Source organism: Triturus cristatus, chromosome 3_2 (assembly GCF_964204655.1).
Source record: "Triturus cristatus chromosome 3_2, aTriCri1.1, whole genome shotgun sequence".
NCBI lineage: Eukaryota > Metazoa > Chordata > Amphibia > Caudata > Salamandridae > Triturus > Triturus cristatus.
Window position 1 is genome coordinate 230,185,360 of NC_140584.1, and position 25,915 is coordinate 230,211,274.

The 25,915-nt window shown below is 41.9% G+C and overlaps 1 protein-coding gene across 1 annotated transcript in view; it reads right to left on the reverse strand.

Annotated features, from left to right (window-relative positions):
- Positions 1 to 25,915, reverse strand: part of LRP1B (LDL receptor related protein 1B) — a 3,634,433-nt gene that overhangs the window by 1,204,299 nt on the left and 2,404,219 nt on the right. The window contains exon 33 of the mRNA XM_085647014.1: positions 8,632 to 8,772. Within this exon, the coding sequence (XP_085503140.1) occupies positions 8,632 to 8,772 (141 nt within the window). The remainder of the gene's footprint in view (positions 1 to 8,631; positions 8,773 to 25,915) is intronic.

Sequence of the window (25,915 nt, forward strand, 5' to 3'; positions counted from 1 at the left end):
GCTGTGTTCTCATTTCATTTTAATTGCCATTTTCACCGTAAAGTGTCAACCATCACACGCGGCCCTGATCACACAAGACATGCGGCACCGCTTTCCTTACATAAATACCTATTACATCATCATAGAAATCAACAACATATTACCATTGTAGTTAACATTTAAATTATACTATACAATGCTCACATGTTTAGTGATTCATTGCAGTATTAGCGCACTTTAATTCATTATGTACCCACGCTTCACATTTATGTGATCTCTAAGGGTATTTTAATTCAATTACAACCATTGCTTAAATACAATCACTGCCAACATCTAAACTTAAATAAAATTGATACCCTATTTCTCATAATCGCTTTTAAAGCGTGATTGCCTCCTATATATATGAACAACAGGGGGTCAAAAAACATTGATTTCCAATGTTAATTCCCTTAGCAATGTTTTAAAGTAGACACACAAAAACGTTTCGAATGGAATCACATCAAATGTGACAATAAGTTAGACCTTTACTCAGAAAACATACTTTTTTGTAATATTGTGTAAATCTATTCAGACGTTTTTGAAAAATGTCCATTTAAAGACAGGCACAGAGTGATCATGAAGGGTTGAAATAGTTAGGTGTATCTGGATGATTAGTCCCATGTGAGACAGTCTTTAAAAAAAACTCTCTGATTGGCCATGGGAACATTTCTTCCTTTGGGATATTTCGATACTTATATACCTATGCTGGTACCATGGTTCTGAAAGATGTGATTGCCTGGGTGCAGCTAGAAATTAAATGCTGCAGCCATTATTACAGGACTCATTCACCAAGTACATAAGGGGGCAGAATGGGACAGGGGCAGCAACAGAGAATAGTGACAATCAAGGTGCAGTCGCATTATGAAGAACCAGGGTGGGAGAGGGCAAGGACACATTTTGAAAACTTGAGGCAGAGGGTTTGGGCACACGCAGGGACAAGAGCAGCAGCAGAGGGCCATGGCAACACAGTGACAATGGCAGCACAACGGACCAAGGAGGGAGTAGATAGCTGAATACAAATAGAGAATGGGGTGCAGGTGAAGGGAGGCAGGGGCACCAACATAGGGCACTGGCAGCACAATGGACCTAGGAGGGATGGGCACAATCACACACTTGTCGAACATGGGGAGTAAGCCACCCTAAAGTAGGCCTTAATGCTCAATAGAGCAGATAGCATGGTATTCAAAAATAGGACATGTAAAAGTTTAATGCAAAACATGGCCTTGCAACAACAAGTCTCCAAAAGGATCTCAGGTAAGGAAAAAGGTACTAAGTTCATTTTTGGACTTTTTAAATGTATTGCAAGCCCGAGTCACTGGTAAATTTGGATTAGTACTTAGCCAGTGTGTAAGGAGCAGACCCCACAACTTGTTTTGAGTGACCCCAGAGGAGGGGGTTGCTGATTTCCCTGGCCATGCCTGTAGGGCAGCCATATGAGCCCTTCACAGGGGAACAAACGTTTTGCCATGTTGGATTTAAGCCGAGCGGGCATTGTGGGATTGTTTGCAATAGTGCACACAGTAACTGTGGTTAAGGTTACCACAGCTAATGTGTTCCCTATTTGTTAGGGAGGGGCCAGTAGTCACTCTCATGCACAGGCTAATGAGATAATATGGGCACCCTCGCCAGACCACTACTGGACCTGAGAAAGACAGATGAAAGTCTGCACCAACTGTTAAGATGTGTGAGGAGACCTGAAATACGGACCCACCTCTGACTTGCCCCCAGGACAAAGAAGTAGATTCCAGTGATTAGTTGGCTGACCTACTGTTAGGCTACAGGGACACAACAAATTGCAGGAAGCCTTTTTCCAAATGATTCCAGCAGGCCAGTTCAATTTGGACCTGCCCTGGACCCTACTGTGAGTCTTGACCCCCAAGTGCTGTTCATGAGGTCCTGGAACATTGGCAATGAAAACATTTTACTCCTTTTAACATTCTGAAAATCTTGGGACTTCAGGCCTTTTTGTTTCCAAAGACCTCCAGTGGACCTGGACAAGTCAATCAAATGAAGGTGTGTTGCTGTGAGGCTCATCTTAGCCACAGTCTGCTGTTTTGCCTCAATGAGGATTCCATTTCAGAAACTATGGGTCACCAAGATCGTAATCATGCCCTAAGTCAAAAGGTAAAATGTGTGTATGGGACAAACCTGGTTTCTCTATCTGACCTGCCCCCCATTGCAGGTAAATCAAGCCTAGGTACTGGTCTAGTGCAAGTAGATGACCGCAAAGCTTTTACAGATAGATGATCTCTTATGGGCAGTCAACAAGATTTGAGTCAGCAAGACAGCATGGTACCAGTGGTATCAGTGAAGTCATTATTGATGCAATTGAACATGGCATGAGTGATGTGATACGTGAGGTCTTAAGCAGGTCATGGTGAAAACGCTTGTAATAATTAGTTCAGCAAACTATAACTGGGGAATTTCAGTGATTTTTTTGTGTTTAAAACGTGGCATTATGAGTGACATTTTCACCTAATTATATGGTCAATTTAACCTTTGTTTTTTTCAGTGAATTTCTAGGGTTGTTTTTAATGTATAGTTAAATATTATTTCCATTCCTAACTATAAAAACAATGTTTTCTTTGTTTTTTCAATTTCTGGATTTTTTTAATGTAGAGAAATGTCTTATTGCCATACCTAACTATAACATCACTTTCACCTTTGTTTTCTTAATGAGCTTGTGGACTTTTTATTAATGCATAGTGAGATATCATTAGCATACCCAACCCCTGCAGGTGGCCAACCCCCCATCAAGCACCCCCTTTGGTCCCCACCCCACATTCTTCCTTTTTTTAAACATTCTGGTCTTTCTAGACTCCCAAGGGAACACAGTTGGTCACAGCTGGCTCTTACGGGATTCCAGCAGGATCATGACAACCCAAAAATATATATTGTTTTAGAATTGCCCTTTAAGGGATGGTCCCTTTGGGTGCACTCTCAGAAGGGCTAGGGGGTCAGGTTATCCTTATCCTGGACCCTTATATGCTGTTTTAAAAATAATTTAGGACTCTGGGACTGAGTCTCCGAGTCCTGCAATGGTGGCTGCAAAATTTCTCTTCATGTAGTGGCCAGCCAATCACAGCTCTAAGACTCATGGGACCAGTCTGGGTCCCGCTGGTCAAGCCAATCAGAATGCTTTATTTTGCCATTTTTTCCCGCAGGAGTCCTGCAGAGGTAGGCATCACTATTTTTGGAATCTTAACTCTCCAAAATGGCTGCACAGAATTACACCAAATCACAAAAAGCACACTTACTAGGTAAAGATGTAGCTTTCTGCCAATTTAAGTGTAATTCTATTTAGCAATTTTAATTTACTGTAATTTTCCCTTCCATTTTTCTCAGCCCCTGCTTGACAGATCATGACTAAACATTTCAGGAAAGAACTGAGGTGGATGATTATTTTGGTAGAAACGTTCATAAAGATTCTTCAAACTGCACCAAATTTATCAGTGAAACAAAATAAGTTCTTCATATGGAAAGTCTGACATAACTATAACTACACAGTTATGAAAGGACACCCTGTAAAGACAAACCCTCTCTGACACGTGCAGACACACAAACATAGCAACACACATTGGTTTCAATGTATAGTCAGTGGGCACAACCACTAATGCACTTAAAAATAACCTATTTCAATGACACCTTAAGTTTCAACTATTTCTAGTTGCCCATTCTAAAATATGACATGTTGTTAATAGACTGCCCATAAATTATAAAAATACAGTAGCACCATTGATGCCTCGAATAGAGCAACATTTTTCATCCTACAGAAGGCTAGCTGCCAAATGGCTAAATATTAAAGATAGAAGTGACAGAAATAATAAATATTGTGCCAACTCTGTAAAAATGAATGAGCAAGTAAATGAAATGCATATTTTTGGGGGAAATATGTAATCCTCAACAGGGGCATAGCTCCCAATAATGTTGCCAGTGAAGAGACTCTAGGGCCCACGGGTGCGAAGGGCCTCATTGTGCCTTTCACTATTTGCATTTTTTTCTGAGGCCTGCTCGTTGTTTTACTGCCTGCTGCCTGCTGCCTGTGGCCTGGGTTTGTGTTTATTCTTCCGGGGAAGTAGGAGTAAGGGATCTGTTGGTGGCCAGTGTCATCTGGAGCTAACAATGCCAGCATGGGCAGGAAACCAGAGTTATTTCAAGATGCTCAGATTTGATATGCCATCTCAAAGGTTTTAGAAGGTTTTAATCAAATCCCTTGAATCTCACTTCATTCCCTTTCTAGTCCTTAAAACAAAAATCTTTAGGTCACTTGGCACATGTAAGCTAAATACATACTCAGTTAAACTGAATTCAAACCTGTTCGCTCAAATGCCTTATATTTTGCCGAAAAGGGACAAGGACCAAATTTACTAAAATGGATTTTGAAACTTCTTATACAATCCTTTCACAGAATTCCATGAGTGAGTGACAATGCCAGAAAAAAGTAAACAATTCTAGCAATTGTAGTAAGGGAGGGCAGTTTCATGACGTATACTCGGCTGTAACTGGGAGCTGTGTAGTAAATGTTCTAAGTTCAGTAACACAGTTGTTCTAAATAATCACTGGCATGGCATTTCATACATCTTCCCACACCCCGGTGGCATATTACTACTAAGACAAACATGTTTCACCACTGTACCAGCCAGGGTTGTTTGGTTTTGAGGACTACGACAGTACACCTTTGAAACTACATAGCAGCAAGAACAGTTCAGCATTTCCCCCGTCAAAGGGTGCACCAACAAGTTCACAGGAGGGCAATAGGTTTCCATTACTGGGAACCCTATTGATTAGGGATCCACTAAGATGAGTATAAATAGGAAATCACTCAAAGGAACTTCAAGGAGTTAGGATAACTGTAGGTGAAGGGACAGCCAGCCTAGTCACTGCAGGACATTCATTTTTACACAAAGACACAGTTTTAGCAAATTGTTAACACTTTTTTATCAGTCAAAGAACCATTAGGTATTTGTTTCAAAAGACTACATTAGAATTAAAGGCTATTGCTTTACTACTGAAAATGCATGCCCTGTGTAAACTGCAAATACTTCATATTGCCTGCAAGGGCTATATTTTTGTATTACTGTAGAGGCCAGAAATTAATTCCCAAACGTTCATGAAGCATGACCCCATGAAAAATGAAAAAATCCCTCTCACACTGTGCATGCTCAATATAACCGAACTATAAGCACTGACAAGGTGCCCTGGAGGGAAATGCTCAAAGTGTGAAACTTAAAACTTGGTTCCCAATATGCGTTTTAGGGCTATTTTGGGAGGAAGTATGAAGGGTCTCAAAGATTGTACTGTTACCAGAAAAGTTTACAGAATTTGCCAACCATTGTAAATTCACATTTTCATTCATTATGAGTGTGCTTCTTGCAGTGGTCAGTCAATTTAAATGGCCATGGAAAATTGCCTGGTCACTGTTGCACATCATGGTCCTGATTACAGAATGGGCTTACTGTCCTGTCTGTGCCAGGATCACATTTCAAAAGGTGCACTTGTCGCAGATCAGAACAATGTGACATAGAATCATGAATGCACTGTCTTCATGACAGCTGCAAACTCGAGCCTGCGCTGAGTCAGCGCATTCAGTGAAAGACGGAGCGGCTGCTTCCAAGCCGCTGCATCTTTCGCAGTGCAGACAGCAGCCACATGTACCTTTAAAGGGGATAGAGATCACCCTGCAGGCGGGTGCAGTGAGTTAATTCACCCATGTGTACAGGGATATTTGGGGGGCCCCATGGAACCCTCTTTCTCCATTCTAGTAGGGTGTAGCACCTTTTTGGTGCACTCACAGTGCGCCTCCAAAGGGCCTGTTTGCCTCAGTGGCTGCGTCCCCAATAGGGTGTAGGCACAGATGTAAATTCTCATCTTCGTTTGCATGGGATCACTCCCCATGCATGTGAGGGAACGTCCTCTCGAAATAGCGCTGGCTCTGCATGTACACCATCACTATCAGCTTGTAGAAGGGCCTGCATAAGCATTTTTCAACCCCTCTATAACACCAAAGTGCCCCTGGGGTGCATAAAGCAGGCACGCACGCCGCTTTCACCTCTATGGCACTACTCATAATCCTCTGGTTATCTACCTAACATTTTACAAAATCACTAATGTGGTGCAAAGTGATGCAAAGCATTGTGTCAATTAACCTAACACTAAAAAGGCTCACAGGTGCTGTGCAACATTGTGAAGCCCCATGTCAGCCCACTCATAACTCTTAGTAACTAACCAATGTCTTGGTCTTTGACTGGTGCAAGGCATACGGCCTTTATCCCACAGATAACTCTCTGCACACGGTCTTAGGGGCAGATCAACAAGGGCTTTATCTCTGCTTTTTTGGCTTTAAAAGCCAAAAAAGGAGAGATAAAACTAGCGCCCTATCAACAACAGAGTGCTAACATGCAAATTTGCATGTTAGCACCCTTTTACTCTACGCTTCCCCTTGCATCTCTAATGAGATGCAAAGGGGGCGTTCCAGAGTAAAATAACAGGAGAAATGTCGCTAAGCGACATTTCTCCTATTATCAAGAATGTCGCTAACCCTGTTAGAGACAAAAAAAGCAGCGCTAACCGCGGTTAGCGCTGCTTTTTTACGTCTGGTATTTTTCTGACTTAGCCATGATATCCTATGGAAGGAGGATATCATGGCTAAGTTTGCCTGTCCCTATCAACAAGGTAACGTGAGATTATCGCTGGGTTTCCAGCGATAATCTCACGTTAGCCTGTTAGCGTGAGGATTTTTATCGCTATTGAGATAAGCGTTGCTGATAGCACGCTATCTCAGCAATAAAAATTCACGCTAGCCGGCGATAATTATCCTAGCGCTAAGTGCGCTCAGCGATAATTATCGCCGGTTGATGTTGATATGCCCCTTAGTTCCTCAAGAGAAATCGGAAAAAAAAATCCTGGGTCTTTTAATGCAGGACTTAATATGGTCTGCACTTAAAATAATGGTCTGTGGCACTTGGAGAGTTACCAGTACATCACCATGTACTTGTGTTCACGAAAATAAAGTCATTCTAATTGGCCGAATTGTAGGAACCAGATGAAAGATGGGAACACAAATGTATTCAAGATGCCGGTATAATCAGAGACACTGCTGGTTGACAATTCTCCAGCTCGTTCAGTCCAGACTAAACACACCACTGATAGCTCATGACGAACGAGATCTCGTGGAACTCTCTTGCGATCTGTGTCAAAATGACAGATGAAGTTGCTAATTGTACTTCGAAATCCAGAGGCTGTAGTAATCTAAGCACCTTCTACAGTCCTAAATTGCACATTTTTCATACTAATGGAGCTCTTAAGTTGCCTGCTGTGCTCGTGTTAATGGGACTGTCTTTAATATAGATGTTTTCGTCAATATATTTTAGTGGTGGGACCCGATTTCAGTGTATTTAAATTCACCTGCGTTGTCCTAAAGAATACCAATTAAAACGGGCTGTTCAACATCGCAAAAAAAAGTTTATTCAGAGCATTAAAAATGGACTGTTTCTGACGCTAATGAAATAAGATGTGCGCAAAAAATATGAAAAGATTGAAAAACAGGACAGAAACCCAGAAACGAAGCAGCTTTCCCTCAAGCACAACAGCCTGAATTAATTTTCAACAAGTCGTGGATGTGATAATCAGTTGATATTCATAGTTACTTTGAAGAATGAGTTCGTTCCGTGAGAAAAACTAAAAAGGTGATGGGTCGAAAGTATGCAATGTTCCCAGACACTGTAAATTACTCTGGGTCGCATTCCAGTTCATTGCTTTTTCTCACTTTGTCTCTACAGACAGGGATCTAATTATACATATAAACCATTGCCATGCTCCAATAAGAACACTCATTCCAGATTTACCAGGTCAAGTCATTTGACAAAATGTAGCAAAAAAGTGTTTTTTGCCCTCCTCTGTAAAGTGCAGCTTGCAGACTAACAGACAGCAAGCAACACACTTGCTATCAGGGACTGCTATTACACTTCTGGCGCCTCCCTGAGGGAAAAAAAAATTGTGAGGACCAAAATGCCTGAATTAATGTCGGCCACTGACAATTACTTTAGTGAGCCTAGTTTTGCACTTAACAGTACATACTGCACTTAATTTTTTAATTATTTAATTGGGAAATACAATATGTGAATATTTAACTTAACAAAAAAAACATGAGAAGTAATAACTTCAGATGATAAATTATACTTTATCACTTTTTCTGAGAAGAAAATAATGTGCCCAATTAGGCAGCGGCATATAGTCTTTTGGGTCTGATTAAGTCGGAGGATCAAAAATGACAGTACTTTGAACATTTCCATATTCTTTGTGCAGACTCAAATTTTTCACCTAGCATCTGCAGTGGGGGGTGACATTTTCCTTTCAGATGTCCCCTGGCACTGTATCAGAGGATGCTCTTCAAGTTATGCCTTCGAACTCATCATTTAATGGATTGTTGACATCTTCCTGAACTGTTCCCTTTTATAAACCAAGACTACAACACACACTGCACTCTTGGTACTGACCTTTGCATTTAATCAGTATGAAGGAAGGTGACACCAATCATGGTTCATCCTGATAGAGTGAACATGAAACAACTGTAAGAATACAAAGGGCAGTACAAAGGCACCGCAGATAACTCACCTTGCTGTGCTTCTTTGTCATACACTTTCATATGAACAACTCCTGCAGTCTTATTTCTCAGAACAGTAAGGTTCCTTCCATCTTTTTTATTGCAGGTGCCCATCTGGGCTAAGTTATGGTCTGCCCACCAAAGTTTCTTGTCTGAAAAATAAATAATTGCAGATGATTAAAATAAGATTTAAAATCTTGAGGAAGAAGTAACATCAAAACAGTGGTACGGTATATTTGGAACACAATGACACCAGTTCTAAGAAAATAGAAAATAATACATTTCTAACAATCATGTCTCTGTTTACAGGGCACCTGTATAGCTCTCTGGGTGCACAGTGTGCAATGTCAAATATTTCTAACAATTCCCACGGTGATTTCATGTAGATCCTTCAACTGAAAAACTGCCCTAAGGAGTAACAATAGGGTTTTACCAGCCCCAAATTCCCTTCCCTAGAAAGTTCCCAGGTGACCAAATGTTAGAAATGGGATTTTCAGGTTTTTGAAAAGCGAGTGGGGTCAGCCCAGAATTTGGTGTGCAAAGAAAAGCGCAGAGGGCTTTCAATGATAAAGGCCCCAAGCAGTTATTTCAGCCCACTTCATCCACACTGGAGCCTTTCAACAACAATAAAGCACACGGAGGTTTTCGGAAAAAAAGCAAGGAAAAGCAAAGATGGAAACTTGTATGTCCCTGAGTTTCCCAGAACAGGAGGCCAGCACACACAGGCCCTTGGAGATTTCTTCCCAAGCAGGATACCACAACAGGGCAAAAAGTGTCAGTCCTTTTCCTCCACCTGTGGAAAAGTGGATTTCCCTGGTCAGTTATGTCCCCTATCTTGGACCCCAACGGTTCTATATGCATGTTACAAGTACATGTATGTTCTCTCCAGTTCCAGTTTTGAAGACGCAAATACATGTGCGGCCACCGTCAACATGTTCTCTGTCAGATCCGCCATCAATGGGCCGGATAGTTAATTCCTAAATAGGAAAGGCCACCGACTTTATATGGCTTAGCTACTCCATTTTCTCAGTTCAGGCGAAGTAGGCCCGATTCTGTCCTCGAAGCCTTTCCCTGCTCTCTGTCTCTGACAAGCGTCAGCTTGAGCTCGCAGCTGCATCCATGAACTTTGTCCTATTTCCTGTGCAGCTAACGGTGCCTGCCTCGGCCGGTTTAGCATGTCTGCCAAAAAGTTGTATTTCACCTTCGAATTATCTATTTTGCTCTTCAGCCGATGCATTCCTGTCTAATGATTTAGGTAAACATTTCCTTTAGCTCTCGAGCAAAGAGCTGCCCCTTCAAGTGATTCATAGTCCAGTTGCCATGGAAAGTTTTCTGTCTCTTGCATCTCACATAGATACTTAGACGTTTGTGCACGCACACAGTCAGTATAGAATAGATTATGTTCGAAGTCCTTCCTTGTGGATAACATAGTTCTTTAAACATAGGATGTTAGATATGATTTGGGATTAGGTTGACTTGACCCCCCAGACTTTTCGTCTCCACACGTAGAGTTAATGTCAAGTCCCCTTCACCCCCCTAGTTACACGTCAATTACACGTCATGCTGCAGCGCGCGCATCTATGCCAAGTATTATCTTATAGAACCACCTATATTTGATAACTTTAACCAATTATGTTTCTTTTCACTCCTTATTACGCCTAGTTTCGTTTATGTCACTTTTCTTATCAAATGTTACGCCTCCTACATTCGTTTCATTATAATGTAATAACTATAAATATGTATGTCTCATAATAAAGAATCGTACTTCACTTCCTGAACCTCTGCGGTGACGGAACCTGAGGTCCGCCACTCGAGTCGGCCATTTTGGAATAAAGCCCATTCAGAAACCTCTTATACCACGGATTCTGCCTCTTATTATTCTGAGCTATTTGTTAAAGTTCTCGTGTGAAATTCAGATTGGTAATGAGTCAGATTTTATTTACCACATAATGGCGCCCGAACAGGGACACCTTCTCATCTCACGCGCCGGCGGTGCGTTGCAGGCCCGGTCTCCTGCCACAGCTGGACGGACCATAACGCGTACCAGCAGGATTTCCTGTAGCTCCCTCCGGTCAAGCGGGGGCGACTGAGGCTGCGATCAACCCAGACGAGGCGGTGAGAAGCGCAAGGTATCCCGACCAGAGCCTAGCTGAGAGAGCAAGATCCGAGGTATACAGAGGCCCACCAGGTCTTCCGAAGTCCCGATGTCCAGAGGGTCCGATGTCCGAAATCGAGTCCAGTCTCCGAGGCCTTTCGTTGTGAGCTACTCGGTGAGTACCATCGCCGGGGAGGCGTGTTGACGTGCACATAGGTTGTGCCGGTCAAGACGGATTTGGGTACACAAATCCGGTCTGCACTGTTTAGCAGTGTATATGTACGGTTTAGCCGTATATCAAGTATTCCGAAGTATCTAGTTATTGTCAAGAATTCTGCTTGGTGATTAGTTATGCAGACTGTCATCATTGTTGATCATTTTTAAAATGTTTAGTGTTTTATTTTTTAAACGTACTAAATGTCCTGCATATTGTGGTATGAATGATTGTTTTACTGTGCTTTGTTCATTATTGTGTTTTTGTCCTAAGTGTGTTCAAGATTAAGTATCAGATCAGTTCCGTTCAAGAGTAAGTACCAGATTAGCTGTTGTCAATATGCCGCTCTTTTCAAAGTTAAGACAAATTACTACTCGAAAAGGGGTGCTTGAAGAGGCAGTACCTATCCCTCCTAGGGACACTCCAGGACATTTTATGTACCATAAACATGGCTTAGATGCCATATTATTTCTAGATCTATGGGTGGACTACACCAAAGAGTTACCAGAGAACCAGAGATGGCCCGTAGCTGGGACCTGGGATGCAGACTGTATCATGAAAGTAGAAGAAGAGTTGTGGAAGAGGAAAGCTAGACAGTCACAGAAAGACGCTATTGAATTATGGCGTAAAGAGTCGCATAGGCGCACCGAAAAGGCGCTAAGACAGGAAGAGAGAAGTAAAGAAAGTGCAAATAAGGTTCGAGAGAAGCAGTTGATTGAAGAAGGTACACGAGTACAAGCAGAACAAACAGAGAGGCAAAGAAATGCCCTTATGAAAGGGATGTATCCCCTTCTGGCCGAAGGTTTGCCTCAAGCCACTACGGCCATACCTAAAGACTTGCCAACCCCATTGTTTCCAATAAAAGTACATCCTAAAGGACATCCTAGAACGGCAGAAGATATTTTTCTTTCCTCATATTTAGATGATACAGTTCCCGAATATGCTAACCCCGCACCGCACAGATCGGCTGCTGGGGGGGCTCAACGTCAAGATCAAGTTCTTGTCCCGGTACCACAGCAAGCTCCGACACAAGTCACGACACAAGCTCCGGCAAGCACATCTGCTTCCGCGTCTGTCCCCGCAACTGTTTCCACAGCCGTGTCTGCACCTGTAGTGGCTGTAGCACGTTCAACGAATCCTTTCACGTTCGACGCCTCAGAGGGGGCTACTGGAGGTGCTACTAGCCTTCCTTTTACGCCACCCAGAGGGAGTAAATTTTCTTTTCAGGAATCAGCACATGCACGTACGCCCAAACTTATAAATAACCGTACGCTTAAGGATCTTATGGTAGATTGCAGATATGACCCGGTGCCTGGTAAAGGGGATGAAATGATTATAACATCGTTACGTATTAGACGAGCTGCGTTATTTCTAGGAAGGCTGCCAGGAATGGCCGCGCATTTAGATAACATATATCATTTTGTCCAAACAGGGAAAGATCCTGAATGCATTAACAGAGCTATGGAATATCAGAAAGTTGAGATACAGGGAGAATTGTTACGTTTCTTCATAAATTGTGTGATCAGAAATGAAGACCGACCGGGGGTAGACCCGGAAATAATGCAGATCCTCACTAAATGGAGTCAGAATATATCCGATGGAAAACATGATAAACAAGGAAGTATAGTAGCTATGTGCCGAAAAATTAGGAAAGAAGTAGAACGCATACATGCAGAGAGATTGGAAACAGACGAGTTTGAACAAAATGAAGAGTCTGACTCAGGAGATTCAGGAAGACAGGCAGACACCATAGCCTATGTGGGCAGAGGAAGGTCCTGCAATAATACCGGAGGTTTTTCTGATCCGATACATTCTACACGTCCAACTATAATAAATATGAGATCCCCCGAGCGTTTGTTTCAAGCCGCAGATAAAATACTCCGGGAACGAAGGGGTTACCACCTCCTCGATTCTATGGACGAACAAGAATTAGCAAGGGCAGCTGTTCATTGGATGGACAGTCCCGGTAAATATGGTGACGTGACAGTAGCACACGCGTTTTTGAACCTCAGTCCAGACGAACAATGTTTAGCTGGGATTTATATGATCCAGCAACTTCTTATACAATATAAGAGCCAACATGCTGATCCTGGTCCCTTACCTGATATGCTAACAGAACTTCTCACGAATAGATGGAGAGGATCCAGTAACAAGTTAATTAAAGAAATATTAATGTCACGTAAACAGTACATTCTCTTAGAAAATGCGGATCCTTTTTCGATCCCCAACAAAGAAGGAACACTGTACTACATGGATAGACAGAATCCCTTACGAGAGGTGCACCCGATAAAGGGCGATGATAATGAGTTTCATCGTGTATTTGTTTATACACCCATATCAAAAATGGAATTACTAGAAATGAAGAAAGTAGTGCCCAGTCATGACAAAGACCCAGCGGGTTTCCACCGAGAAATTAAAGACATGTTACTGATGGGAGAGTACACCTTTCCTGATATTATGACGATATTAAAGGTGCTTTTACCTGCTGGCATTTATGAAAAACTGAAAGAAAAGGAGTGGGAAGTGGGAGACCAAAAGATAGATTGGACCGCATTAGCAGCGGAGGAAAGGGATCGAGCTCCAGGGTCAGGGCTCGGGGATAAAGTCAAGCTGTTACCAGGTTTACTAGTACAAGTACTGCCACGTTTATTAACTACTAAAAAGGAAGATTGGGGTGCAATCTCAGCCTGTAAACAAAAGCAAGATGAAGACACAAGTGATTATTATGCCCGATTTGAAAAATGTTTTGGTATAAACAGTGGTATAAAAGCAAGCAGTGACTCATATCCACATTTGTTTGTGACAAAATTGGTAGAAAATGCACTGCCTCCAGTGAAAAATAGAATATTGAAGTTCGAGAGTACCTGGCAAGGTAACACTCCGTCACAAATGCTACAAATGTTACAGTATCATCACAATAGAATTAGGGATGAACAAGAACACGAGCATAGACGCATGAAAGATACTAAAATGAAAATGTTAGTTTCCCAGACAGTACAAGCGGATGGTCATAAAAAGGGTGCGACACATTCTGGAGATTCTGCAGTTCCTGTAAAAGGAACCTGCAATTACTGTAAGCAGCCAGGCCATTATGTACACGATTGTCAAGTCCTGAAACGTAATATAGCTTCAGGTATTGCAAAAGAGAGACCACGATTAGTCAGACAAGATCAGAGTGAACAAGGAACTATGCAGCATGGACAGTCCATGCCAGGTCAGCAACAGTCTATGCCAGCTGCACAACAGCCCATACAATTTGTGCCAGCTGCACCACCATTGCCTGCGGCTGCCACACAAACCACCACACGACAAATGTATCAGACCGCACAGTATGAATACCCTGAGTACCAACGTTACGCATGAAGCAGCCTAGAGAGGGAAGTTGACTTACCCCTTATCGAGATTCCAGTAGATCAAGAAGGACCTTATGTCCATAGTGAATTATTAGGTCATGACAGAAAATTTTTACTCGATACAGGGGCAAGTCGAACAACCATAAAAAGTAGTGAAGTTCCAGGGGCACCCCTCTCAGGCTCTAAAAATGTTTCCCTTGGTTTTTCAGGAAAGCCTATTGTTAATGAAGTAACACAGCCACTTCCACTTACGATAGGTCCCTTGACACGAACTACAGACTTATTGCTTACCAAATCATGTCCGGAAAATTTGTTAGGCATAAAGACATTGAAAGCCCTAGGGGCTATTATTTGTTGTTCTCCGGAAGGAGTAAGATTGTTTTTACGTGATTTTAAAGGTCACTATGTATCCAGAGACATGGATTCCCGACTACAGAACTTACCAGCGCATCTATGGGCACAAGGCCCTACTGATGTTGGCTGCATGAACATTACACCATACCGAGTCACACTGAAGGCAGGAGTGGTACTACCACGAATGCGACAATACAAGTTACCACCAGATGCTGTAGTGGCTTTACTGAAAATCATTGACGAGCTAGTCGCGCAAGGAGTGGTTGTAGAAACTAACTCCAATGTGTGTAATTCACCGATAATTCCGATTCTTAAACGAACTGATCCGATGGCCCCACCAGTATATCGATTAGTGATTGATTTGCGTGAATTAAACAAATGCATTGTGCCACAATTCCCCGTGGTCCCCGATATCTCATCATTACTGACAGCCATTGATTCTCAAGCTACATTCTTTACCGTAATTGATCTCAAGAATGCTTTTTTCAGCGTCCCAATAGATCCGGAGAGCCAATACTTATTCGGATTTAGCTTGAATGGACGAAGCTTTAAATTCACCCGCGCTCCCCAAGGATTCACAGAAAGCCCCAGCATCTATAGCCAAGCACTGAAACGAGAACTTGACAGTATACACATGCCCGTTAACACCGCATTGCTTCAATACGTCGATGATCTGCTGATCACCGCACGAAGCGAACACGAATGTGAAAAAGCCTCATTGACAGTCTTACATTTTCTAGCAGACAAAGGACACAAGGTGTCCCCTTCTAAGCTGCAATTCTGTGTTCAGCGAGTTATTTATCTTGGTCACTCGCTGTCCAAGGAGGGAAGGCAGCTTACACCTGATCGCATTCAGTTAATTGCAAACATGCCAATACCGCAGACGCAAAAGGAAGTGCGGGCTTTTATAGGCCTCACTTCATACTGTAGACAGTGGATTCCCCAATATGCATTTCTAGCGAAGCCACTCATTCAGTTGACAACACAGGAGGCAGCCACGTCGACTGTCCTCCCTTGGACTCAGGAACACACACTAGCTTTTGAGAGCTTAAAGAAAGCTCTATGTCAAGCACCAGTTCTAGCGACACCATGTTACAGCAAACATTTTACACTCTTTGTTACAGAACGTGCAGGTACTGCCTTGGCGGTACTCACTCAGGAACAAGCAGGAGCATGTAAGCCATGTGCTTATTTCTCCAGTACATTAGATCCCGTAGCTCAGGCTTTGCCTGCGTGTCTGAAATCAGTAGCAGCGACAGCTTTAGCAATCAGACAAAGCGATGCCATAGTATTAGGACATCCATTGACAGTACAAGTACCACATGCAGTAGAGGTTCTTGTGAACCGAACGCAAACACAACACTTGACCATAGCAAGACTTACTGGTTACGAACTGACATTGTTTCAGCCACACATAGAAATCAGACGTTGTAATACACTGAATCCTGCTACACTCTTACCAGTAATTGGAACCGACCCACTAGCTCATGATTGTATTAAAGTCATTGAAATAAAGACAAAACCCAGACAAGACTTAACAGACGTTCCATTGCTAGATCCAGACCTGACGTTATATGTAGATGGTTCGTGTATGAGGACAAGTACAGGAAATTTAGTTGCCGCATACGCAGTCACCACAGACACTGAAGTTATTGAAACAAACTGTATAGATACTCTGTCAGCCCAAGCAGCAGAACTTGTTGCTCTAACACAAGCCTGTATTCAAGCCACGGACAAGAAAGTCAACATATATACTGATTCACGTTATGCATTTGGAGTCGTACATGACTTCGGAGTGCTTTGGCGGGAGAGGGGTTATTTAACTTCTCATGGAACACATATTCAACACGGGTCCCTCATTCATGCTCTGTTAGACGCGATTCATTTACCGACTGCAATATCGATTATGAAATGCAAAGCACACACGAAGGTTACTGATATCATTTCTCAAGGCAATGATTTAGCTGACAGAACAGCCAAACAGACTGCTCAGACTCGTACATCCGACATGACAAAGCCAATAGTTCAGACACCAACACAGTGTATGACAATTAAGGATCCCACACTTGATGTAATTGACATACAGACACATGCCACAGCAGAAGAAATAAAGAAGTGGACTGAACTAGGAGGGATCCAGACAGATCAAGGATGGATGACGAAAGAGAAATCCGTGTGGTTTCTCCCTGATTCCATGGTTCAAGTCATTATAGCTACAGTTCACAGTCCCGCACATTTAGGAGAGAAGGCTATGTTAGACAGCATTCAGCACATTTGGTTTAACAAACATTTGCGAGCAGCTGCTAAACAAAAAGTTCGTACCTGTATGATATGTTGTCAGTTTAATCCAGGAAAGAGTGTTCCCGTACAACAGGGTGGATTTCAGCCTCCTGATCATCCTTTTGAAGTCCTCCAGATGGATTATATTCAGATGGAACGTTGTCGAGGATTCAAATATGTTCTCGTAGTTGTCTGCGCTCTCTCTCGTTGGACAGAGGCGTACCCTGTATCAGATTACACTGCCCCGACTACTGCCAAACAGCTAGTTCGAGAATTCTTCCCACGGTACGGTTTACCACGTGTGGTATATTCAGATAACGGCCAACCCTTCTCATCTGAATTAATGAAACATGTTTCGCTTCTATTGGGATATCAGTGGAAGTTCCACTGTGTCCGACACCCCGAGGCAGCAGGTCTCGTGGAACGACATAATCAACTTCTGAAAATAAGATTGTCAAAAATATGCCAGGAAAAAGGTGTTGACTGGATAGTAGCCTTACCAGTTGCACTGTTTTATATGAGAATGGTACCACACTCTCGAACAGGGCTATCCCCGTATGAGGTGATCTTTGGCAGACCACCAAATATGTGGGGGACGCCTATACCGCGTAAAATAACTGATGTTGACTGTAATATGCTGACAGATTACCTGGCTTCCTTGATGTCTGCACTACAATCTTCTCGTTCACAGGTGGTCGCAGCTTTTCCTGACAACACTGAGGTGAAACCCCATGACGTGGTTCCCGGGGATTTCGTCCTCGTTCGGAATTTCGATAGGAAAAGCCAACTGGAGCCCAGGTGGAAGTTGCCTAGACAGGTCCTGTTGACAACAAGAACAGCCGTGAAGATCGAAGGGAGGAAGGGCTGGCTCCATTCCAGTCATATTAAAAAATTTCATGGACTTCCTCCTGATATGAACAATACTTCCCGTGCATCTTCTCCTATTGACTCCATTGACTCAAAGCTACCTTTGGCTGAGGCCAGTAGCTCCGAACTTTATAAACAAAAACTTAGGCCCAGGCCTACACTGTCGGACGATTTGATTGTTTAAGTCCTCTCCAAGGTGAAGCGGTTGAATCTGTCCTGACATGTCTCCCTTAGGTCTGAATCATGAAGAGTCCAGAATCATAATGAAAAGACATGCATACTGTAAATTACTGCGTAGCCACTGTATGGTGACTTTATTAATTTTGTTTTTCTTAAGTTTTATAATAGTTACTGCAAGTATATTATTGCATATGTATTATCCTGTCTCTAGGCGTGCTATTAATATAACCGATGAACATTCTTTTAGTGACCTACCCCCACATGAGTTGTCCTACAGACTTGCGCTGCGTAATAACACTTTCATTAGTATGTTACATCATTCTCACCAGACTAGTAATGCCACTAATTGTTGGGTGTGTGGTCGACTCCCTCCCTATCAGAATAACAAAGGAGTTCTGCCTTTCTTTCCACATCCATTCACATATAATGGCACCTGTGGAGCATGGTTTAGTTTATTTAATTCTATAGATTCAAACACAGCAGTTTACCAACACCATTGGATATGGGGAAATCTGAATATAGTGCTATACAAGGTCTGTTACCCTGACAAGGAGGGTCACCCTAGTAGAACAGGTACTGATCTAGAAAATGAAGTATATCGCTTAGGTAATTTTACACCTAATCTCATGATTCTAAATGTCAAATCCGAAGTTGAGTTAATTTTGCCCACCATGTCAGTATTCCCAGTTAAAGGTGAATTATGTGTAAGAAAAGTTGGTTCCATACCTATGGGCCATAGCAAATGTGTCACTACAGTAGAATATAGTGATGAAGGAAAATCTTCATTTAGAGCTTCCCGCCATTCCTACTTTATATGTGGTCAGACGGCATACATGCGTCTACCCCTGGATTGGGATGGTACCTGTTACATTGCATTTCTTTTGCCACCTGTTTTCTTAGCTCCTCCTGATTATTATCGAAATACTCGTTTAGCACACAATAGAGAGCGAAGAGATCTCCCAGTTGTTGATTATACTGAGACAGCATGGGACAAGTATGTAGATTTCAATAAAGGTATTTTCCCATATATAGGTACAATTTCTAATAGTAAACTGATACGTAGACTAACCAAGACCCTTGAAGCTGTAGTGAATGAAACTATAGCCGCCCTAGGCAATCTGACAGAGGAACAATCAGTGATGAGGATCGTTGTCCTTCAAAATCGGCTTGTCCTTGACGTCATCTTGGCCGATAGGGGCGGAGCTTGTAGGGTCATCGGATCCAGCTGCTGCATATTCATACCAGAAAATTCACCATCTGTATATAAAGCTATAACACGCCTTCATAAGATTGTGAGCCAGATACACGAAGATCCAGGCACTTGGACTTGGTCCGGGTGGTTTTGGAGTCTGATATCAGCCTGGGGATGGAGAGTTCTATCCTTCCTAGGTATTGGCCTTCTTATACTATTCAGTTGCTGCTTATGTCTGCAATGTGGACCAGCGATTTGTGGTCTGTGTGCCACATCGTGTATTCCACATCAAGGTTTTCGTTCAAAACCCCGGAAAAAGAAAGAAGAAGAAATGATGCTCGATGAGCAAATCGATGGATTAATGAAGATTAATGTTTCTTGATGGGCAAGTAAGGGGACAAGGAGGGAATGTGGAAAAGTGGATTTCCCTGGTCAGTTATGTCCCCTATCTTGGACCCCAACGGTTCTATATGCATGTTACAAGTACATGTATGTTCTCTCCAGTTCCAGTTTTGAAGACGCAAATACATGTGCGGCCACCGTCAACATGTTCTCTGTCAGATCCGCCATCAATGGGCCGGATAGTTAATTCCTAAATAGGAAAGGCCACCGACTTTATATGGCTTAGCTACTCCATTTTCTCAGTTCAGGCGAAGTAGGCCCGATTCTGTCCTCGAAGCCTTTCCCTGCTCTCTGTCTCTGACAAGCGTCAGCTTGAGCTCGCAGCTGCATCCATGAACTTTGTCCTATTTCCTGTGCAGCTAACGGTGCCTGCCTCGGCCGGTTTAGCATGTCTGCCAAAAAGTTGTATTTCACCTTCGAATTATCTATTTTGCTCTTCAGCCGATGCATTCCTGTCTAATGATTTAGGTAAACATTTCCTTTAGCTCTCGAGCAAAGAGCTGCCCCTTCAAGTGATTCATAGTCCAGTTGCCATGGAAAGTTTTCTGTCTCTTGCATCTCACATAGATACTTAGACGTTTGTGCACGCACACAGTCAGTATAGAATAGATTATGTTCGAAGTCCTTCCTTGTGGATAACATAGTTCTTTAAACATAGGATGTTAGATATGATTTGGGATTAGGTTGACTTGACCCCCCAGACTTTTCGTCTCCACACGTAGAGTTAATGTCAAGTCCCCTTCACCCCCCTAGTTACACGTCAATTACACGTCATGCTGCAGCGCGCGCATCTATGCCAAGTATTATCTTATAGAACCACCTATATTTGATAACTTTAACCAATTATGTTTCTTTTCACTCCTTATTACGCCTAGTTTCGTTTATGTCACTTTTCTTATCAAATGTTACGCCTCCTACATTCGTTTCATTATAATGTAATAACTATAAATATGTATGTCTCATAATAAAGAATCGTACTTCACTTCCTGAACCTCTGCGGTGACGGAACCTGAGGTCCGCCACTCGAGTCGGCCATTTTGGAATAAAGCCCATTCAGAAACCTCTTATACCACGGATTCTGCCTCTTATTATTCTGAGCTATTTGTTAAAGTTCTCGTGTGAAATTCAGATTGGTAATGAGTCAGATTTTATTTACCACACACCACAGACAGAAGCAGCAACTGCAGGCCAACCCACCCCCTCGCCCGGAAAAGGCAGCGCTCCTCACTCAGACCTTCCGCTCTTCTTCTTGGCAGGGTCCTCTTGTTTCTTGAATTAATGTAAAGTCTTGGTGTTTTCTGTCTCATACTTTTACCCCATTTTCTTATTGATCTCTTTGTGGTAGAGTCTCTTAGCCTAGTCCAAAACAGTTCTGTCCTCTCTAGTCCAGCATGACCACAGGGAGGGGAGACAGCATTGTGGGTTGGAGACACAGCCTTTTCAGGTGCTAGCGAATCTCTTCCCACCACGCAGACCACGTCAATTCAGCCCAGCTATGATTCACCCTGAAAGGGTAGGACACACCTCAACCCCCCTTGTGACTGTCCAGACTGAAAGCACATCCCCAGCTCCTGTCATTCAAAACTAGTCGCTGAACCCACAAACAGTCAGAGGCACAGAGAATGGTAAAGTAAGAAAATGAATAAGAAACAGCATTCCCCTTTGGGGTTCGACCCCTTCAGCACAGCCAATATCCCTCTCTTCTGGGGGAACTTAGTCAAAATAACTCCAATGTTCATCAAACTTGAGTAGCAATATTTTTATTTTTTAATGGTGATATTTCATGCTCATCATTCCACCATGATTGAAAGTGTAATAATTTCTATCACATGTCTCATCAACAATGAAAATAATATTTTGTATCCTCCCATCCCAATGCATTTCGGACTAGGGTAGCCCTTCGTCAGGGGTAGTAATTCTAGAAAACAATGAATACACATGAGGAAATACGACATATACGCATTCGACTATATCATCAGAAATCAAACATATTTCCAGCAAATACAGCAAAAAGTAACATGCTCCTGTCTAATAACCATGTGAGAGTAACTCAAAACGATGTCACGCACTTTCTGAAAACTGCTAATAATAATCAAATAATGCCAACATGTTAATAACAACTGGCCCAAAACAGCTCAAAGAGATACAAACAGAGTCAAAGGTACAACCCCAATAACTCATATCCAAATATAAACGTGCCTAAGTGAAAGTCTCATCATTTCTAGTGCAAAAAATACAGCGTGAAACCAAGTTGCCCAGCATAGTTTCAATCCAAATTGGTTGCTTGCCATTATGGCCGAGTGTAAGTGGAAGCCAGAGGTTGAGTTTGAGAGAGAAGACCATGACTTCATTGCCAGACAGGCTGACATTCCTAATCTATGAGAACACATGTTCGGAACAGGGAATAAAAGCCAGGAAAACACATGGGATGAGAAGAGTGACAAGCTATGGAATAAAATTAGGGATAGTCAAGGTGATATTGCATTGTTGATTCTTTAGCCAAGTTTCAGGTAGAAAGAGTTCATCTGGTTCATGGGAGTGAATGATAAGAAGATAACCTTGCCTATGTTTGGTAAGAAATGTAATCTTAATCAGAAAGAAATTAGTTACAGCTTTTGAGGGCTGTGAAATAATTAGTTTGGCAAGACATCTGGTATTGATTTGGTTGGCAATAATACAATTTTTTGGAGAAACTACAGGACCAGCAAGATACTGGGCCAAATAAATAACCAGACCCACAGGAAGTGCAGCTTTGATCCTTAGCTTGAGGTCAAAGTGCAAGAAGTTGGGGCATGGCTAGCGACCGGAGAAGATGGAGGTGGGTCCCTGACTCTGCGGGGACAGTGGTATCTATCGGCGGACATAGTGCGGCACCCAGCTCCCATGCGGACTCCAAGTTAAAGGTCTAACCTCTTGAAGAGAGGCGTCATGAATTGAGGCGATATTCATTCTTCTAAACATCCAGTAAGCTGCATTTTCTTCATTGCGCGATGCGGAGGGGCTCCGTTATTTATGTGGCAACCATTTTGTTTTTTCGCGCTGAGGAGATTCCCTGCATGACGCCTCAGGAAACGCGCTTTAGTTTGAGCAGTTTTAAAGGCTCCAATTTCTTGCCATATTCTACTTGTTGCTAAAGATATCATGGTTGGTGTCTTTTTCACAATGACTTTATTCTTATTTTGCTCCTTCAAATAAGAAGGTCGTTTTGCCTGTCACATTTAGGTTTCTCCTCTTATGAATGTTTGGAACTTTCCTAATTTAATATTGGAATCTAAATATGGAAATCATTTTTTTCTTTCTGTACCTTATCACAGAGCTGCCATCATTTGCATTTCTGCCTATTCCTCTCTATGAGGTGATATTTACTATTTCCATGGTGGTTTTTCCGGGCTTGTTGTCTCATACTGCGTACTACTGAAGGAGTCTTTCTGGAACTTGCAACCTGCAACTAGTGTTATTTATTTGGCGGATAATTATTTATCGCTCACAAGTGATTTTAAGGCCATTCACCGAGTTTCATTGCACCTTTTATGGGGAGGTTGAGGAATCTTTAACTTTCTGCGTCCTCTAAAGTTTCCAAAGTTTCTACGTGTTCAGATTCCGACTCATATCCTAATGGCACTGAAATGGAGGACCTCCCCTCTCAAAAGCCTGATAGTTCTTCAGGCGCCATGTCAAAAGCGCAGTTCTCTAGTAAACTACCTGCAATTTCTACCAAAAGACCCAAAATAGATCCCCCTTCTCCTGAAAATTCCTCCCCATCAGCCATGGAGGTTATTCTTGAAGAGATCCAAGCTCTAAAACCCTTCATACAGGAAACCAATAAAACATTACAATTTTTAAATGATAAATCGTCTTCTTTGGAGTCACGAGTGCTCATTGTGGAACAACGTACAGAGTCTCTCGAATCTTCATGCTCACGCATCTCATCTCTGGAGTCTGAAGTGTCTCTTCTTAAAAAGCAGGCAGAAGATTTGGAAAACAGGAATCGTAGAAACAACCTCACACTGGACTTCCTTAAAACATTGAAGGCTCCAATCCCACCACCTTTTTTCAATCCTTCTTGCCTAAGCTCCTGGATTTACCTGCTACTACTTCGCTAAATTTTCAAAGGGCTCACAGACTTGGTTCGATAATCTCAGCAAAACCTTGTGGTGTCATTATGCTTTTTCTGCAATACACCGATCTTCTTCAAGTCCTTTCAGCGGTCAAGACCAAGAAACAGGTTTTTGGGGACAGTCATCGTCTCTTCTTCTCTCAAGATGTAGCTAAAATCACAGCAGACCGACAGAAAAAGTTTCTTGATCTTCGTTCTCAATTACGTTCACTCAACCCCAAATACGGCCTCCTCCATCCATGTCTCTTCAAGGTTACATATAAAGACAAGACTACAATATTTGATGACCCCGCAGTGCAACAAACGTTTCTTACTCTTCACGGAGCTGATACTATGGACACTTCAAGACCCGCTTGAATATTATATATGCTTCGTGTTTCGCAGTTGTTCTCTTTTTACTTGTTCTAAGTTCTTTCAGTGATTGTTGTTCTGTTTATATCTTTGTAATGCCTCTATAATGTTTTACAGGTTTTCCTCTCTCTTCACTTTTGTTTCTTTATAATTTTCTTCCATGTCTTGCCTTATGGTTATTTCTTTCTGTTAATTCTTTTTTCTCACTCACAGGTGTTTTTTTTTCTTCAACAATTCTGTTACCTCCTGATCCTCCTGTAACGTTGAAGTCTTAGATTGTGGTCCTTTCTGGATTCGATGAATCTTCGAAGCTGTCGTTGTCTTCTCCTGGTGTAGTCACCCCCAGTTGTGTTGTTTTGTAGGTATGGTGTTCAGTCGTCTTTGTAAGACATGTACTGTCTCTTTGTTCGGTATTCTCTCCTTTTTCCCTTTTTGTCTCTCCCTTATCACCTTCTCCGACTTTTCCTCTTTAACTTTTTTACTTACCTCTTCCATTTCCTCTGCTCTTTTCTTCAAAATAAGTCCCCTATACGCTTTTTACACCTTACATATTTCAAAATTTTCTTTCATCTTGCAATTACTTTTTTCCCTCAATTTATTTCCTTCTGCACTTATAAAGTCAATCTAACTGTATTTTTTGTAAGCATATTGTTTGCTCATACTTTTCTCAGAAAATCACATTTCGGGTTACTACCTGGAATATTAAAGGATTTAATAATCTTATTAAAAGGCAACGGGTGCTATCACACTTGGCAAAGTTGAAAACAGACATTGCTTTACTTCAAGAGTTTCACATTTCTGATAATGAATCCTCCAAGTTAAAAAGATGCTTGGTGGGCCATGTATTTAATTCCCCAGCCCTAGGTAAGAAACATGGTGTTTTGATTTTATATCACAAGAAATTGACTGTTTCTGTAGTTCATCAAGAAGCTGATGTTGGGGGTCGTTGGGTTATTGTTAAGTTGCTTATAGATAAGACTCCTATTGTTATCCTCAATGTATATGGTCCTACTTCGATTGATAAACTTTTTTGGTCTAATTTATCAGATAAATTACTTTTTGTTATATTTGGTGGTGATTGCAACTAAATTCTAGATCCCATCCTCGATCGACACTCTACTGTTGAGTTCACACCTTCTAAAATGCATGCTCAATTTGTTTCCTCAATTCGACGTAAAGCACTAGTTGATATTTGGAGATTATGGCATGCTGACCTTAGAGAGTACAGTTTCTATTCAGCTGCTCACCATTCTCAATCCTGTATTGATTACCTTTTCTTAAGTAAGTCCCTGTCCCAACATGCTATTCACTTTGGTTCAATCCTAATATCTGACCATGCCCCTGTTTCTGTTGACATTGATCTGGTCCCCTTTTCCCCTCACCCTGGTAGATGGCGTTTTAACAATTCCCTAGTACTCGACCCTAATTTTTGTCAGAAGTTTAATTCCTTTGCCTTGGAGTCTCCTTTTGTGATGGTATGGGATTCTGTTAAAGCAGCCGCCAGAGGTTTTATTATGAGTTTTGTATCACAAAAGAAGAGGTCTTTTGAAGCTCAGTCCTCTCAGTTGCTTAGTAAAATTAAACAATTGGAATACACGTATTATCATTCTAACAATGAATCTGCTCTGAAAAATCTTATCTTCTTGACCCCAAAATTACTTTTAATGAATTGTCTACTGATGCAGCGTCCAATTACCTCCTGAAGAGTAGTTCTCGTTACTATGGTGGCCAAAACAAGATGGGTAAATTGTTGGCTAATTATCTAAAAGTGAGGAAGGATAGAACTAAAATAGAATTTATTTATTTATAAAGATAAGGCTATCTTAAATGAATTTGTTTCCTTTTATAAAAATCTCTATACTCCTGACTCTTTACCAGATAACTCTGATC